At 38.5% G+C, this 19,688-nt stretch overlaps 1 protein-coding gene across 2 annotated transcripts in view; it reads right to left on the bottom strand.

Annotated features, from left to right (window-relative positions):
* Window positions 1-175: 175 nt before the first annotated feature.
* The window catches only part of LMBR1 (limb development membrane protein 1), a 143,300-nt gene continuing 123,787 nt past the window's right edge, over window positions 176-19,688 (bottom strand). For both annotated transcript variants that reach the window (XM_068549764.1, XM_068549765.1), the window contains 2 exons: window positions 5,265-5,426; window positions 176-2,094 (listed from right to left, as the gene is read on the bottom strand). In XM_068549764.1, coding sequence (XP_068405865.1) covers window positions 2,009-2,094; window positions 5,265-5,426 — 248 coding nt within the window. In that variant the 3' untranslated portion in view covers window positions 176-2,008. The remainder of the gene's footprint in view (window positions 2,095-5,264; window positions 5,427-19,688) is intronic.

Genomic DNA, 19,688 nt, shown 5'->3' on the forward strand with positions numbered 1-19,688 from the left:
TTTGCTTCCACAGAAGGCATCTTGCACCCAAGGTTCAAAACCGTCCCTCTGTTCCACACAGCAATGAAGAAGCATCCACTAAGAGCTTCAGGAATTTATAATACATTTCACTCCTTACTAATCCAAACCTGGCTTAAGTCCTCTGACGGAAAGAAACTTTCAAATGAACAAAGAGTTGATATAGACATTGAAAAGTTTAATATTTTACTCAAAAATTTTCAGACATCTTACAAATACCCAGAAGCTCTTCCTCTGGATGTCTGCCCTGAAATTGGTGTAAGTTAAAAGTGATATTCTTTTATTTAAAGGAATTCCTTTCTCTTCTCCCCTTGACCTGGTCTGCTCAAAGCAAGCAAGTTTCGGTAAAAATCAAAACTTGCAATTAACACTTAAAGAGGTATAATTACCAGTAAAATTAGAAAGCAGCCAATTTTTATTCATTTTCTCAGTATGTGGATCTTATGCTGAGAAATTCACCCATACTAGACTGGTGGTATTTACTGAGTGTTATTTAGAATCACAAAATGTTCTTTTATTTTAAAACTAAGCTGCATTTTAACAAGAAGAGAAGCTCAGAAGGCAATGCAGAGGTATAAATAAATAAAGGAGAAGTATACACAATGGAGCTTTGGGTTACTTTCTCTTATTATATTGGATCTAAGTGGAAATTTTTGATGTCAAAATATATATAGCCTGTTTTTCATAAATTTCTCCCAAAAAACCCTTTAAATTCAACAATTTGAGAAAACTGTTCTTTTACTTTTGTCTGAACACAATCTGTTGCCAAACACACAGCGCATATGAACATATGTGTTTATAGAAGCTGCATGATATGAATTGTGTGCAAGTGGACCCATCTGCTATTTTTGCATGCACAATTTCTGGTACTCAATCCTAGTGGATGGTAACACGGAGTATAATGTTATAGCTTTTATTCAGTGGACTTAAAGTCAAGAACCCATCCCAAGAATTATTTACAATTTAATAACTGAATGATCATCAGACCACGATACACTGCAAAACTTTTCTTACATCATGAATGCTGATGCTGTGTGTTTTGGGTGTTAAATGGTAACATTCGTAAAGTCTGATGTTTAAATTGGCATGTACAGAAGTGATCAAAGCCTGAAGACTGTGGCGATAGAAGGGGTGTCTACCACAGAGCACTTATAGTTCATAATGGACACAAGGAGCACAGGGAATTAAGGGATTTCTGAAAAAAATGTTTAAAAAAAACTGAGTGTACATATAGCCTATAAGGCAAAATCTAAGTTACAAGTGTATTCAACACTGGCAACTATGTTATGAGAGGTAATACTGAATTATATACACAAACTGTCAAAGAACTATGATTACATAATACTTCCTACCATAGCTTATTCCACTGGACAGTAGGAGGTATTCCTGTGGCGTTCTACCAAGGCTCAAGTTTTAAAAGAATTTTGTATTTTTCCCTTGACTCAAAGTCCAACCAATATCATTCTGTAACATAAATCAGAACTATGCTTTTGTTTTTTCTTTAAAGAAGTAAAAAATATAATTTGCAACCATTTACAGTTCCAATGTACCCACTGCAGTATCATCTATAAACTTTCATTTTTTGCAGAAACTTCACATCTAAGTACCAAGGATGCCCTTTCATGTAGGGCATGAATGGAATTCATTTTGAATGGAATATATAGCAAGATTTAAGTGAATCCTTAGAAAGCCCCAAAGTTGGCCTTTTCCTAACACTCTCACATGGGTGCATAACTGATGCAAGCAAACATGGCCCCAGAAGGCGCGCCGCCCTGAGGAGCCTGCACCTGGCTGGAAACTACAAGGGACCCCCCAAAGGTAAATAAAAAGAAGAAGACCTGCAACAGCCAAGCTCTTAGATTATGAAAACGACACTGACAGGCCCAGGCCCTAAACGTGGACCACAGGCAGCAGCAAGCATCCCTGACTGACGGGAATGTCACGAGTTTGGGGCGCTCAGGCTCTTGATTGCAGAGCGGTGCTGTGGGGCTCACAGTGCTTTCTGATGCCCATTTGCAGAAGGCTTTGCAGTTTCTGAATCCCTTGAAGTATCTGATAAGTGAAGTTTATGAAGCCCTGCAGGAAAATGAAGAAAATGTAAGAACTAATGCACTGTTGAGAGGTCGGGCAGAGTGTGCCGTGTTCCTGAGGGAACCGTGCCGCTCTGGCTACACTCCCTGCAGGATGAAAGGGCCCTTCTCCCCACCGGCAGGGCCCGGGCCTGAGCTGAAGACAGCTGCCCAGGAGGCAGTCAGGCGTCCCCTAGTTCAGGGCAGCCTGGGAGTCCTTCCTTCATCCAACAACCCACGGGGCCGGCTCAGGCTTCCGGTGAGATGCAGCGGCCACTGCCCTCCGCACAGCTCCTGCCCCTGCCCCGCCCTCCACCTTGGTCCAAGAGCAACTTCTAATAAACCTCCTCCTGCAGGCTTATCCCCATACCCGAGTGCCCTTCCCAGGGAACAACCTGAAACGAGGATGATCCCATTTTTGTTTTAAAAGACACCCATACATATACACTCCCAGGAAAACACAGGGAAAGACACATCAAAACATAAAGCATGCAAGTAAAAAGAAAAGCAACGGAAGACACTACCAAGAAGAAAGAAATGGCAACAGAACAAACTGACCATAAATAAGATTTCACTACTCAAAGATATTTCACAGAGTAAAAGATTATTACTACCTTTTAAGTTACATTACTTTCCCTCTGTATCATACAGCAATTATTTACATAGTATACCTGACACATAGAACAATACTGTGCCCTCACAGGCAGAAAAGTGAGAAGAAATTTTAAGAGTTTAAGTGGCATTAAAGCTCTGAGCACTTTAACAAAATGAAGCATAAAGACACTCAAGAACACATAAGCAACACATCCATGGAAAAGATTCTGAGAAAACAATTTTTATAAGGCTCAGATATTTGTAAAAATATACCTGGATAAGATTATTTTTCCCCTAAAATTTCAGATGGTTGTCTACCTGACTGGTAAGCAGTTTTATATCCCTCATAAGCCAACACAGCACTCCAAATTTTAAAATTTCTATCACTGCATATCTTAATGAAAGAAAAGGTAAAATTGAGCCTGTCTATGATGCATGACTGGGAAGGGAAAAATAAATCAATCCAGCACACACAAAAAAACAGTTCTTGTCTCAGGAACGGCCAAGCCACTGAGTGACAAAAGGCACCTACAACTGCTGGACATGAGGAAGCGTGTTAACACAGGCCGGCTGCAGAAGGAAGTGGGCAAAGAGAGCAGCGACCAAGTGATCAACGCCCTCACTGGAACAGAACCCCTTTAGGATCGATTATTTCAATGAGTTACTTCTAAAACCTGGGTGTAGCACAGGTTATGCATTCAGGAAAACTACAATGTCTCTCTTCTGCAAAAACAATCAGCTCCACCACCATCATGGTAGCTAAATTCTGAGTGTCTACTATGTGCCAGATGCTCTATGAGGTAGATGTTATGATTCTCAATGCACAGCAGCAGAGGGAAAAATCCCTCCCACCCCACCTCCCACACACACACAAAAGAAGAAGAAGAAAAAAGAAAGGAGATAGTTAAATTTTATATTTTATAATCAAATTATTATTCCCAGTGAAGTCATATTTAAGGTCTCAGATCATTCACACATGACATACACTTAATGAGGATCTTTTTCTAGGTATAAGGCATTGCCTCCTTAGAGCATCCCAAAGAGTAACAGAAAACATTAGGGAAAAAAAAAAAAACTGTATCTATTAGATGTTTTACACAACTCTTGATGATTTCACTGCCTCTTATGGTCAAAGAGCCAACACAACATTTACAACCTTTACCTTCGATTAAATTACATTTTACTGCTTTAATAAAGACTTCCTTAGCAAGATGCTATCCAGAATACCCAACCCAAACGCTAAATTTACTGCAATTTATTCATAACCATCTCATTTTCGTGAACGGTAAGTAGGAATTTATCTGAGATTATGGCTAACTAATATTGCTGATGCTACAACAGGCTTAGAAATGAAATTTTAACACTAAAAATTTGGCTGAGAGGACTGTTTGATTCTGACTTCATCTTTAGATTTTAATCTGACCAGCAATAAGGAACCTAGGCATTAAAATCCATAAATCATCTGGTGCTTCAGCTGAAATGAGATGTAACTTTCCCTTTCGGGCCAATATCTCATCAGCCACCCCCTCTCACGATAAATTTGCAGTAAAACAGACATGAATAGATAATCTGAAATCCTTTTTCCTTCCCAAAGGTCATCCTTTCAAGCATCAGGGTTGGAAAGGCTTGGTGGCATGCAAAGCTTTATTGTTGTTCATAAGGTTTAAAGTATCTGAAAACAGAATCTTAACGAATCAATCATTATGTTGCCTTTTGCAATAGCTAAAAGCCACAAAGGAATATGGAGTATAAGCATTCAAATGATGTCAATTCAGGTAAATGAGCTAATGTCAAGACTTTCTACAATAAATGAGTACCTTTCCCTTCTTTTATAAAATTACACACCCTAAAACCAAGAGGGTTTATATAGCAAGACAGTTTATATTGTCCTGGTATTCCTAAAATACAAAGCCTGAAATATGTTTAGCACTAATGTTGAAGCAAGCATGAAAAATACGTTCATAGGTTACGTTTGTACCCTTTATAGCTTAGCCAAACCTATGGTTTTTAATACTGTCACAATGCACATGACTCACAGAATACATAATGAATGCCCTCTCTCTTATTAATGCCAAGAACACTAATATTTTTATTCTGAATTATTATTTGACTAACTGAAGAGAATTATAATTGTGGGTCAGCCTGATACCCATAAAATCCAATCCTCAAAAAAACCTTTAACGAGAAACTAGTAAGAGAATCAACACCAAACATAAGCCTTTAGCATATCATCATCCTCAGCTCACCACACCTCCCCTCATCATAGTAACCAAAGAGCTACTGTTTACTGAGCTCTTACCAGGTACTAGGATTATGCTTAGGCCCTTAAAAGAACTATTTCAGCTAATATTCACAACAGTCCTGAAAGAAGAAGATATTATCACCATTTTACAGATGAGAAAGATGAGACTTAATGAAGTAATTTTATACAAGAGCATAACCAGTAAGTAGTGGGTCAGGAATGTGACCTCTAAGGATTTACACATTTGGAAAAATGAATAGGTGAAGACTTAAAATTAGCTGAAATGTCAAAATTATTAATAAGTAGAAAAAGAGAAAAATACCCATAAACCTCAGAATTACCTAGGGCCTTGAAAAGTTCTTCTCGTACAGCGGAGGTGAATTTTCTGACCAGACACAATGTTGTCATAATAGCAAAAAGCAAATTGTAGGATAACACAATATAGAAATTTCCCAGCCAATTAAACCTTCCAAAGTCTCCAAGTAGATCAAATCTAGTGATTCCTGTTAAAAATAAATAAAATAGTCCTTAATAAAATCAGGTACAATAAATTTATATATATATAACAAAATAAAGTACAAATCAGATAGATCAAATTCTATGGACTTTCTCATTTCTGTTAGTGGGATCCTAGGTAAAACGCAGGGCTGTTACCTGGTGGGAAAACCCCAGTCAACCCTAAGCGACTCTGCCCACATATCGCAGCCTCTTGGAAGCGATGAGCAAGGGTGCTGACATGAGTCACTCGCTCAGAAGTTCCGCCGACATCCACAAGAAACCCACTGTGCCGCTCGTGTGGGGCGGGTAGGTGCAGCCTGCTCCCCTGAACTAGGAACCCAGGGTCGTGATGGAAGAGACACCTGACAAACCCTCTCACCTCCCCCACCCTTGTCCCCTCTTCATGCAGGTTCCTGTTCACATGTCACCTCCTCCGAGAAGCCACCTGATTCCCCTACCCAAGACAGTGGACCTGCCAAGGCCCTGCACCCTGATTATGTTTCTTCACAGCACACACTGCCTGAAATGCTTCTTATCCTTTGTGGTTTATTTATTGCCTACTTTCGCCACTAGAATGTAAGTTCTATAAGAACAGGGACTGTGTCATTTTCATTCCTATAATTCCAATGCCCAGAGCAATGCCTTGCACATACTTAAAACTTACTACATAACGAATAAACAAATAGAGTGATTCCTTTCCAAGGGAAAAAACACACACACACGTTATTCATCTGAGTTGGATGCTACAGGCTTGTGCAGGGAAATGGCCAAAGCTGGAAATACAGTGTAATTATGTCGTATAGGTTGGAAATGCAGTGCAGTTGTATCATATATGCACTGAAGTTACTTAAATTCACCTATACACATTTAAAAAACAAGTCTTTTTATTGAAAAAGAAATCTGAATAGTCATTCTATTCAATGAGCACGTGTCCTAGGCCCAATACTTATTGGAAAGAATATGCGAATGGTAGGGTTTTTCTGACTACTGGTAAATGAATAAATAAATAAGTAAAACAGCATTCAAGTGGTCAGTCAACTGAGAGATGACAGGATTGTGGACATTCTTTAAGGAAGAAACTGAAGAGCTACTCGGGGCCATATAAAAGTTTAACCACAAAGGACTGTATAGACAAAAATCATGTACCTTTAATTTTATGGGTGATCTAAGAATTTCAAAAATAACTTTGACTAAACTCAATTTCACCTTATCAGCTGACTTTTAAACTTAACTCTCATCCCCACTCAATGAAATCCCATCACCTATTATACAGACAGACTCCCCAAAAGCAGCTTATGGAGACAACAGAAAAACAGCAGGTTTCAAATAGCAGCTCTTTCGTAGCCACATCTATCCAGGACCAATGTATTTGAATTTGAGAGACAAAAACCTATCATAATATTTTAAAGAAATATAAGGTTAGTGAAAACATACAATAAAATATCTTTTAAAAGAAGGTAAAAGGGACCCAGACCCTAGTAGAGTATGCAGCGTAGGTCACACCATGAGATCATGGCAACAATCCTGGCGGCAGTTTATCAGACTAAAGACTTAATAAGACTTCAATCTATTAAAAAGAATATGGGACTTCCCTGGTGGCACAGTGGTTAAGAATCTGCCTGCCAATGCAGGGGACATGGATTCACGCCCTGGTCCGGGAAAATCCCACATGCCGCGGAGCAACTAAGCCCGTGCACCACGACTACTGAGCCTGCGCTCTAGAGCCCGTGCTCTGCAACAAGAGAAGCCACTGCAATGAGAAGCCCATGCACCACAAGAGAGTAGCCCCCATGCGCCGCAACTAGAGAAAGCCCACGTGCAGCACCGAAGACCCAATGCAGCCAAAAAATAAATTAATTAAAAAGAAAAAAGAATATGTATCTAATCATATATATTATTTTTCAAATGAAGTACCACTTAATTTAAACTAGGCAGTTACATGTAAACAAGGTACAGTCCTCCCAAAATGAACTTCAGTGGTTTCATGGCCCAGGGATCCCAGATGAGCATATTTGATTTTATGCATTTTTTAAAAAACATTTATTTATTTTTGGCTGCATTGGGTCTTCGTTGCCGTGCGCGGGCTTTCTCTGGTTTCGGCAAGCAGGGGCTACTCTTCGTTGAGGTGCCCGCAGGCTTCTCATTGCGGTGGCTTCTCTTGTTGTGGAGCACGGGCTCTAGGAGCGCGGGCTTCAGTAGTTGTGGTACGTGGGCTTAGCTGCACCGCGGCATGTGGGATTTTCCCGGACCAGGGCTCGAACCCATGTCCCCTGCATTGGCAGGCGGATTCTTAACCACTGCGCCACCAGGGAAGCCCAGCATATTTGATCTTTAGGGTCAAAGACTCCTGAGAATCTGGTGAGAGCCACGGAATTTTTCACAAGAAAAACACACATATATGAGGGGGTGCGCGTGGGCGCACGCACACACACACACAATTGTGCATATCATGAAGCTCATATTTATGGAGGAACTGACAAATAACAGAATAAAAACCCTCACCCAGATGCGCTATAAGAGTCTTATCTGGTCTCAAAAATTTTTGATCATACACCACTAAGAGCAAAGATAAAATCAGAGTACATATACCCATTATATGTGTATTTTAATTATTTATAAACTACTGATATATACGTACTACTCACTGACATATACATTATTTTACACACAAAACAAAGACTTTAAAAATTATAACAATAGGGCTTCCCTGGTGGCGCAGTGATTGAGAATCTGCCTGCCAATGCAGGGGACACGGGTTCGAGCCCTGGGCTGGGAAGATCCCACATGTCGCGGAGCAACTAGGCCCGTGAGCCACAGCTGCTGAGCCTGCGCGTCTGGAGCCTGTGCTCCGCAACAAGAGAGGCCGCGACAGTGAAAGACCCGCGCACCGCAATGAAGAGTGGCCCCCACTTGCCACAACTAGAGAAAGCCCTCGCACAGAAACGGAGACCCAACACAGCTAAAAATAAATAAATTAATTTAAAAAAAATTATAACAATAAAAATAAATACAAGTTCTAATAGTTTCTTCACACAGCCCAATGACTTACTTTGTGAATGGACGGGAAACAAACTCCACTTTGGAAACCACAGTCGTATGCTAAATAGCAATTTGGCACTGCCCAGAACTTGGCCTGTGTCGTGCTGGGACAGCACCACTGCATGAGAGTGAAGTCGGGGGCAGAAAGCATTTGCAGAGTGAGAAGGGAAGGTATGTTATGAACAACAGAAAAATGCTTTCATTAGAACTTCTTAGTGGACTCAACTTGGTATCTTGAGAATCAGGGTCAAGACCCAGTGAGAAACACCAGGCAAAGAGCAATCTCTCTCATTAGGTGTCCTGGTCCCCAGATACCTCAGGTTGGCCTCACAGACAGAAATCCAGGAGTCTGTTGCTAGAGTACGTGTGAGGCAGCAGACAAAATATTAGAGACTATAGGGACGAGCTCTAAAGACCTTGTTGTTTCAAATTTAATGTTTTAAAAATCTAACTAATATCGACTGACTAAAAGATTACTCTGGTACCACACAGTTCTTCACTTCTGAAAATCTTCTATTAGACAAGAAGCCTTAAATAATCACTTTTCTAAAATGTCTGAGAGGATTGTGTCACAGCAATAATTAAACTGTACAATGTACTTTTTATTTTAATTCTTTTCTTCCAGTTTTATTGAGATATAATTTACATACCTCATTATGTAAGTTTAATGTGTGCAGCATAATGACTGGACCCACATACAAAAGAAATGATCATTATAATAAGTTTAGTGAACATTCATCACCTCAGATAAAAACTTTAAAAAGTTAAAAAGAACTTTTTCCATGTGATGAGAACTCTCAGGATTTACCCCCTTAACAACCTGCCTCTACAGCACACAGCAGTGTTAATTCTAGGTATCACGTTGCACATCACACCCCTAGTACTAACTGGAAGTCTGTACCTTTTGACGGCCTTCATCCAGTTCCCCTTCCACCCACCTCCCCTCCCTGCTAACCACAAATCTGATCTTTTTTCCTATGAGTTTGTTTTTGAAGTATGATCGACCTAAAACACTATAAGTTCCTGTTACACAACATAGTGATTCAATATTTCTATACATTTCAAAATGATCACGATGTCTAGTTACACAGTTATGGACTATATTCCCCACACTGTACATTTCAGACCGTGAATTCTGCAACTCTAACCTCCTCACCTATTTCTTTCCTCCTCTTACCGCCCTCCCTCTGGAAACCACCTGCTCTCTGTATCTATAACTCTGTTTCCATTTTGCTATGTTTGTTCATTTGTTTTGTTTCTTGGATTTCATATTATCAGTGAAATCATACAGTATTTGTCTTTCTCTGTCTGACTTATTTCACCAAGCGTAATACCCTCTAGGTCCACCCATGTTGTCACAAATGGTTATATTTCAATCTTTTTTATGTTTGAGTAATATTCCACTGTGTGTGTGTGTGTCTGTGTGTGTGTGGTGTGGTGTGTGGATATACACACACCCCACATCTTTATCCATTCATCTATTGATGGGCACTTCGGTTGCTTCCATATCTTAGCTATTACAAATAATGCTGCAATGAACATAGGGGTGCATATATATTTTCTAATTAGTGTTTTCATTTTCTTCAGATAAATACCCAGGAGTGGGATTGCAGGATTGAATGGTAACTCTATCTTTAGTTTTTTAAGGAACCTCCCTACTGTTCTCCATAGTGGCTGCACCAATTTACATTCCCATCAACAGTGCAGGAGGGTTCCTTTTTCTCCATACCCTCTCCAGCATTTATTATTTGTAGACTTTTTGATAACGGCCATTCTGACCAGTGTAAGGTAATACCTCGTTGTAGTTTTGATTTGTATTTCTCTAATAATTAGCAACGTTGAGCATCTTTTCATGTGTCTTTTGGCCACTTGTATGTCCTCTTTGGAGAAATGTCTATTTAGATCTTGTGCCCATTTTTTGATTGGGCTGTTTGTTTTTTTGATATTGAGCCTTTGTATATTAACTCCTTATCGGATATATGATTTGCAAATATCTTCTCCCATTCAGTAAGCAGCCTTTTCATTTTGTTGACAGTTTCTTTCATTGTGCAAAAGATTTTTAGTTTGATGCAGTCCCATTTATTTTTGCTTTTGTTTCCCTTGCCTGAGGAGACAGATCCCAAAAACATATTGCTAAGGCTGATGTCAAAGAGCATACTGCCTGTGTTTTCTTCTAGAAGTTTTATGATTTCAGGTCTTACACTTAAATAATCTGTTTTGAATTTATTTTTGTGCATGATGTGAGAGAGTGGTCCAGTTTGATTCTTTTGCATATAGCTGTCCAGTTTTTACAACTCCATTTATTGAAAAGGCTGTCTTTTCCCCCATTGTACATTCTTGCCTCCTCTGTCATAGATTAATTGACATAGCTGCATGGGTTAACTTCTGGGCTCTCTATTCTGTTCCATTGAGCTATGTGTCTGTTTTTGTGCCAGTACCATGCTGTTTTGATGACTGTAGCTTTGTAGTATCGTTTAAAATCAGGAAGCATTGATACCTCCAGCTTCATTCTTCCTTCTCAAAATTGTTTTGGCAATTCAGTATCTTTTGTAGTTCCACACAAATTTTAGAATTATTTGTTCTAGTTCTGTGAAAAATGTCATTGGTATTTTGATTGTACTGAATCTGTAGATTGCTTTGGGTAGTATGGTCACTTTAACAATGTTAATTCTTCCAATCCATGAACACAGTATTTCTCTTCATCTGTTGTGTTGCTTTCGATTTCTTTCATCAGTGTTTTCTGAGTACAGGTCTTTGCCTCCTTACTTAGATATATTCCTAGCTATTTTACTCTTTTTGATGCAATGGTAAATGAGATTATTTTCTTAATTTCTTTTTCTGATAGTTTCTTGTTAGTGCATAGAAATGCAACAGATTTCTGTATACTGATTGCTGTATATTAATTTTGCATCCTGCAACTTTATGGAATTCATTGATGGGGTCTAATAGTTTTTTGGTGGTGTCTGTAGGATTCTCTAAGTATAGTATCATGTCATCAGCAAACAGTGACAGTTTTACTTCTTCCTTTCTAATTTGGATTCCTTTTATTTCTTTTTCTCGTCTGACTGCTGTGGCTAGGACTTCAAATACTATGTTGAATAAAAGCAGCAGGACTGGGCATCACTGTCTTGTTCCTGATCTTACAGAAAATGCTTTCAGTTTTTCACCACTGAGTATGATGTTAGCTGTGGGCTTATCATATATAGCCTTTATTATTTTGAGGTATGTTCCCTCTATCCAGTTTGTGCAGAGCTTTTATCATAAATGGATACTGAATTTTGTCAAAAGCTTTTTCTGCATCTATTGAGATGATCATATGATTTTTATGCTTCAAGTGTCTTAATGTGATATATAACATTGATTGATTTGCAGATACTGAACCATCCTTGCATCCCTGGAATAAATACCACTTGATTTATTTATTTATTGGTGTATGATCCTTTTAATGTACTGTTGAATTTGGTTTGCTAAGATTTTGTTGAGGATTTTTGTACATGTTCCTCAGTGCTATTGGTCTGTAATTTTTTTGTGTGATAGCTTTGTCTGGTTTTGATATCAGGGTGATAGCATGCCTTCCTTTGCAATTGTTTAGAATAGTTTGCAAAGGACAGGTGTTAACTCTTCTGTAAATGTGTGGTAGAATTCATTTGTGAAGCCATCTGGTCCTGGACTTTTGTTTGCTGGGAGTTTTTATTACTGATTCTATTTCATTACTGGCTATTGGTCTGTTCATATTTTCTACTTCTTTCTGGTTCAGTCTTGGGAGACCATACATTTCTAGGAATTTGTCCATTTCTTCTAGGTTGTCCATTTTTATTGGCATACAGTTGTTTTTAGTAATCTCTTATAATCCTTTGTATTTCTGTGGCATAGGTTGTAATGTCTTCTTTTTAATTTCTGATATTAATTTGGGCCCTCTCTTTTTTTCTTAACCAGTCTGGATAAAGGCTTATCAATTTTGCTTATCTTTTCAAAGAACCAGCTCTTAATTTCATTGTTCTTTTTTTTTTTTTTTTTAGTTTCTATTTCATTTATTTCTGCTGTGATCTTTTACGATTTCTTTCCTTCTACTAACTTTGAGTTTTGTTTGTTCTTCTTTTTCTAGTTCTTTTAGGTATACAGTAAGATTCTTTATTTGAAATTTTTCTTGTTTCCTGAGGTAGGCGTTTATCACTATAAATGTCCCTCTTAGAATTGCTTTTGCTGAATCCCATAGATTTTGGATCATTGTGTTTTCATTTTCATTTGTCTACAGGTATTTTTAAATTTCTTCTTTGATTTCTTCAGTGACCCATTGGTTGTTTAGTAACATATTGTTTAGCCCCCACATGTTTGTGTTTTGGGAAGTTTTTTTTATTGTAGTTGATTTCTAGTCTTATAGTATTGCAGTTAGAAAAGATGCTTAATATGATTTCAATTTCCATAAATTTACCAAGACTTGTTTTGAGGCCTAGCATGTGATCTAGCATGTGCAGAATGTTCCTTGGGCACTTGAAAAGAATGTGTATTCTGCTGCTTTTGGATGGAACAGTTTGTATATATCTATTAAGTCCATTTGGACTAATGTACTTTTTAATTAAAAATACCAACACAAGAAAAAGTAACAATACTTAAAGTTTTAACTTAATAAGACATACAAATGTAAAATACTTCAAAATCTCTATTTCTAGGGAAATATATAAAAGGATACTAAGGCAGCAAATTTTAAAATACTACTAACTATAAGAAAATTTCAATTACCAAATGCTGTCATTTCACTCTCCTAGTCAAATACTGAAATGCTTATTCCCACTCGGAAGTTCATTTCTTTAAAAGATAAGTAAAATATATACCAGGTAAGAAGCTCAGTTAGTTAAACAGCAGCTAAGCATAAGGCCACATTATCTGAATTATCTGTCAATAAAATACTCTTCATAACAAACCTAGTGCAGCTCCCTGCACTAGGATTCAACTGAAAATGTTTTATGCATAATTCCTTGAATAAAGATCTTTTTGAATCCATACCTATAAAAGAACTAAGGTACAAAACAAAACCTCATTTCAAGAAAGAGCTGGTTACTCCACCTGCAATATGAGTCAAGAGAATTTACGTTTGTTAGCCCACCTGAGTCAACTTAGACTTTTAGCAAGCAGATTCATGTTCCTTAGCTAGCAAGAAGTTGAGAGAGAATTTATAAAGCCTGACACACTAAAAGGATCATTAAAGTAACTTTCTCAATAAATCATGTGTGCTGGCATATCACACAGATGGCTGACACGAATATCCATGGCTTTAATGAAAGACTGCCAAAAAGAGCACATACTTTTATTATAAAAAACAAATTTATAAATTAAGTGTTCTTTGACAAAACATTGGGATTAACACATTTCCCCCCTCTCTGGACTCCCATAATAGTTAGTATAAATTATTATCTTGACTAGATTTTTAAATTCCCTTCTCTAAACAAGGCTTTTGAAATAAATTTACCTACAGTGTCAAAAAATAAATGTGACTTAAAGAGTATGAAATAATAAAATCTACAATCAATTTTGAATATCATTAATTTCAGGACTAATGTAAATAGGCTGTCAATTATTTTATTTATTCACAAAGAAAGTAATTCTAAAACTAATGAGAGGTTCCACTTTTGGGGGGTAACAGAAGATGATGTTAAAGGAAAGAGTTTAAATCTGACCAGTCTTACTCTGCAAATAGATTTTCATTATATTACATCAATTAGAAATATGTTTATTGACTTCAGATTCCAGCCAAAACTAAGTGAAGGAGACCAGATTTTCCCTCACACCTGAATCAATCAAAAAACTGGACCAAATATACAAAACCGTGGTATTCGAGACCCTGAACATCTAGCAATGAAGGTCAATGATGAACATCTAGCAATGAAGGTCAATGATGCTGAGATGAGAAACAAGCAAGGTGGGCCCTTTGTTTGTCATAGCTCCTGCCTAAAGAGGGCTTTCTGACTCACAGTGGAAAGGAACAGGGACAGAGTCCAACCATCTCATTGAGTTGAGGTGCAGGTGGAGCTTGGGACAGCATGGTGGCTAGAGAGCTGAACAGGGTGGGAACCTGAGAGGTGTGCACAGGACGTCTTGAGGATTCAGTCGGGAACTGACCAACACGTTGCTTGTGGGAAAACAACCAACCCAGAAATGACACAGACGACAGAATGAGTATGAAGGACATTAAAACAATTATAACTATATTCCTTATATTTCAGAAGCTAGAGGAAGGCATGAACTTGTTAAGTAGAGACATAAAAGATATAAAACAGACCCAAATTTACCTTCTACAGAGAAAAATTACAATGTAAGGTATGAAAAATACATTAGATGGGATTAAAGACAGATTAGACACTGCAAAAGATGAGATTAGTAAACTTGAAGACATTTTCAACAGAAACTACTCAAAATGAAATACAGAAAGCAAAACAAAACAAAAACACGAATGGAGCATCAGTGACTAAAAAAGAAAATGATTATGTCAATAGATGCAGAAAAAGTGTTTAACAAAATACAACATCCACTCCTAATAAAAACTCTAGCTAAGCAGGAAAAGAAGGGAACTTCTTCAACCTGGTAAAAGGCATCTACAAAAACAAAGAAACAAACAAAAACTATAGCTAATACCAGTTAATGGTAAAAGTCAGAATGCTTTCCCACTATGGTGAGGAACAAGTCAAGGACATCTGCCCTCACCACACTTCTATTCAACATTGTACTGGAGGCCCTAGATAATGCAGTAGGGAAGAAAAATAAATAAAAGCATCCATATTGGAAAGGAAGAAGTAAAACTGCCTTTATTCACAGACATCATAATCATCAAAGTAGAAAATTCGATGAAACCTATAAAATAGATTTAACAGAATTACTAGAACTAGTAAGTGAACTCATTAGCAAAGTTGCAAAATAAAAGATCAATATACAAAAATCAACTGTATGTCTACGTACTAGCAATGAACTATTGGAAACTGAATTTTTTTAAAAAAATACCATTCACAACAGTATCAAATGTGCAAGACCTGAACATAAAACTACAAACACTGCTGAGACAAATTAAAGAACTAAATAAGTACAGACTGTTCAAGGACTGAAAGACTCAATACTGTAAAGACATTAATCATCTCCAATTTGTTCTACAGATTAAACACAATCCAAGTCAAAACCCTAGCAGACATCTGTGTGAAAAATGACAAGCTATTTTTAAAAGTCATATAGGAATGCAAAGGACTTAGAATAACTAAAACCACTCTGAAAAAAAGAACAAAGCTGAAGGACTTACACTACCTGATTTCAAGTCTCATGATCAACCCACAGTAATACAGATGGTGTAGTATTGATGTAAAGACAGAGACATCGATGGAACAAAATAGAGTTCAGAAATAGATCTGCACCCACACATACATCGACAACAGATTTCCAACAAAGCTTCAAAGGCAATTCAGTGGAAAAGAATAGATTGTTCAAGCAGTGGTGCTGGAGTAATTGGTTACCAAATGCCAAAAAATAAACTTTCATTCATACCTCATACTATATATAGAAATTAACTCAAAATAGGTCATGGACCTAAGTATAAAATTTCTAGAAGGAAACATCGGAGATAATCTTTGTGATCTTGGGTTAGAGAAAGATTTACTAGGTATGACACCAAAAGCACAATCCATAAAAGAAAATTTGGTAAATTTGTTTTCATCAAATTAAGAATGTCTGTACTTTGAAAGATATTGGTAAAAGAATAAAAAGACAAGCCACTGAATGGGGAAGATATTTGCAAATCACGTATTGTGATAAAGCACTTTTAAAAAATGAGCCAAAGATCTGAATAAATATTTCATCAAAAAAAATATACAGATGGCAAATGAGCACATTAGTCATCTGGGAAATTCAAGTTAAATCCACAAAAAGATACCACTACACACCTATTAGAAGGGCTAATGTTAAACTGACTGACTATACCAAGTATTGGTGAAGACGTAGAAGAACCAGAGTTTTCATACACCTGTGATGGAGATATAAAATGGTATAAGCACTTTGGAACAGTTCAGCCGTTTCTTTAAAAATGAAGTATACACCCAGGCATTCCATTTCTAGTTACTACCCAAGAGAAATGAAAGCCTAAGTCCATACAGAGACTTGGATGTGAGTGAATGTCCATGGCAGCTTTATTTACAATAGCCAAAAGCTGTAAACAACTCAAATGCCCTTCAGTGGGTGAATGGAAAAACAAACTGTGGTATATATGTACAATGGAATACTACTCAACAATAAAAAGAGAGTGAACTATTGACACATGAAACAACATTGATGAATCTTAAAATAAATACACTGAGTAAAAGAAACCAAAAAATAGTACACAGTGTATGATTTCATTTATAAAAAATTCTAGGAAATGTGAACTAATTTATAGTTATAAAAAGGCCAGTGGTTGCCTGGGGATATTGCTGGGGCGGGGGTGTGGGGGGGAGGGACGGAGACAGGTGTGAGGGGAGGAACTATACAGGGCCAAAAGGAAACATTTGAGGGTGACAGACTTATCCACTATCTTGATTGCAGTAACAGGTTCACAGTTACACAAGTTATGTCAAAACTTACCAAATTATATACTCTAAATATGTACAGTTTATGATATGTGACTTATACCTCAATAGAGCTGTTAAAATGCATTTATCAGGCTTCAGACTATATATCCCATATCATGCATGAATATATTAGTGTATGGCTGTGTCAACTAGATTTAATTAGAAAGTCTATATTTCTGTATTTGCTGTTGTGGTATGAGTTAAATTTTAAAGTATTTTTGAGTTCCTATTCATATTCCTGACCCTACACAGGTACTGTAAGAGTTACAAGTAAGTATGTATAACATTTATTCCCTTCATGGAACTGAGAGTCTTCCTAAGAAGATTTTCATGACATGAAATACTTCCGGCACAACTAGAAGTCTTTGTACAGTTAAGTGAAATGAAAAATTGAAAAGCACACGAGTTCCTCCATTGCACACACGTCCTAAATGCTATGTGCAGGCACTGGATACACTTGACCATTACTTCCCTTAAGGAGCTCACAGTTTTATGGAGCGAAGAGAAAAGTGAGCAGTTAGAACACAATGCGACAAGTGACATGGCAGATATACGGAGGACTGAGAAAAGTATTTTGGGGGTACACAGGAGGGAGCTTAAAGGGGGAGAAATTCAAGGAAAACTTTACCTGTGGAGTTAATGGTGAGCTGACTCTCAGATGACATGTTAGGTTATGCCAGAGAACAGGTGATGACAAAATTATTCACACAGACGAAGTAACATATTCAAAGACATAGTGGGTACACAGCAGTATTTGCTTCCCATCCCAACACAACTGAAGAGCACCCCTTTTATTCATGATGGTTCAGAACGTAAGGCTCGGAGAGGCAAGAGATGTAGTTGGACATACAGGCGGAGTTAGTTAGGCATAAATGTTCTTCTGTGCCACCTTATGGAAACAGGTAATTATTCTAATGGCCAAAGACTTTAAAGCACTGGGAGCACAGTAATGACAGGATCACATTTTCACTGTAAGAGAAAGAAGTGCTGAACTAACCCTTAGATCATGACTAAACTCTGGGTGGAGAGGAGGGTGGAGGAGACACTCCCGCCTGGGATGCTATCAGTACAATAAAGGCCCCTGTTGTCTGATCCCTCTCCCTTTATCAAGTGCGTAACACTAGAGAGACAAATAAGTCAAAGACTGACTCATAGTCATAACAATATTTAGGCCTCAGGACCAAAACTACAGCTACATAAGGAACAACCATCTCTGAGAACAATCTGAAGACTAGCAGAACAGATTTTTCAACAACTAAGGATATAAAGAAAAGGCCACTTCGAGATGGATGCGCAGAGACTTGGTCTAGTCAGAACCCACACCCCCCAGTGTAGCAACCCAGAGCAGGAGGGATATCGTGACGGCACAGGTGCCCCCTGAGGAGCAAGGGGTCCAGGCGCCATGTCAGGCTCCCCCGCCCAGGGGACCTACACCAGGAAGATGAGCCCTCACAACGTCTGGCTTTGCAAACCAGCAGAGGCTAAGCTCCAGGAGAGCCAGAGGGCTGCTGTAAGCCAAGACTCCACTCAGGAAGGGCACATGCGCCAACGTACTCGCTCTGAGTTCCAGCAGAGGCAGCAGCTTGAAAAGCAACTGGGTCATACAAGGAGACTTGTGACTAATTTTAGGGGGTGTGGAGGAGCAGGGATCTGGTAGAACTTTCTCCAGGGACAGAAGTGCTGCCATCTTTCTCTTACTCTCCTTCCACCTGGCTGGCCTGGTACTGGGAGGCACCATTTCTATCACTGTCCATGAACCTAGCTAACACCATGCGGCCCATCCTGGAATTCCCGTGAGGACCAGCCCCTCCAATGCGGCTCCTGCCCCACCCCACCTGGCAGGCAGCCTCAGCCAGCACTGGTGCCCCTCCAAAGCAGCTCCTGCTCCAAGGGGCACCAGTGTGCCGGTAGCAGTTGCAGTCAGCTGGCCTGGGGGCCAACCCCGCCCACCAGTGACCCCTCAGCAATCGTGGCCCAGCCACAGCAGGGAGGTGCGTGCACCCCACACAAGGGGATGCCCCTGAAGCACCTGGCTCTGGTGACTGGGGGTGGGATTCACAACGTGGCCCCATAAGACACCTACATACGGCCATTCCTTCAAGACCAGGAGATGCAGCTGATATGCCTAATACACAGAAACAAACACAAAGAGGCAAACGAGGAGACAATACCTTCCGGATGAAAGAACAAGACAAAACTCCAGAAAATGAACTAAATGAAACGGAGATATGCAATTTACCAGATAAAGAGTTCAAATGAATAGACATAAAGAGATGCTCACCAAACTTGGGAGAAGAAAGGATGAACTCAGTGAGAATTTAAAAAAAGAAATAGAAAAAAATATATATATATATATTTTTTTTTTTAAAAATCAGAATTGAAGAATATAATAACTGAAATGAAAAATACACTAGAGGGAATCAACAGCAGGTGAGAGGATGCAGAAGAACGGATCAGCAAACTGGAAGACTAGGTAGCAGAAATCAATCAGAAGAGCAAAAAGAAAAAAGGACTTAAAAAAAATGAAGGCAGTTTAAGGGACCTCTGAGACAACATCAAGCATGCTAACATTTGCATTATAGAGGTCCCAAAAAAAGAAGAGAGAGAAAGGGACAGGGAATCGATTTGAAGAAATCAGCCTGACAGCTT

The sequence above is a fragment of the Eschrichtius robustus genome, chromosome 8, assembly GCF_028021215.1.
Source record: "Eschrichtius robustus isolate mEscRob2 chromosome 8, mEscRob2.pri, whole genome shotgun sequence".
Lineage (NCBI taxonomy): Eukaryota > Metazoa > Chordata > Mammalia > Artiodactyla > Eschrichtiidae > Eschrichtius > Eschrichtius robustus.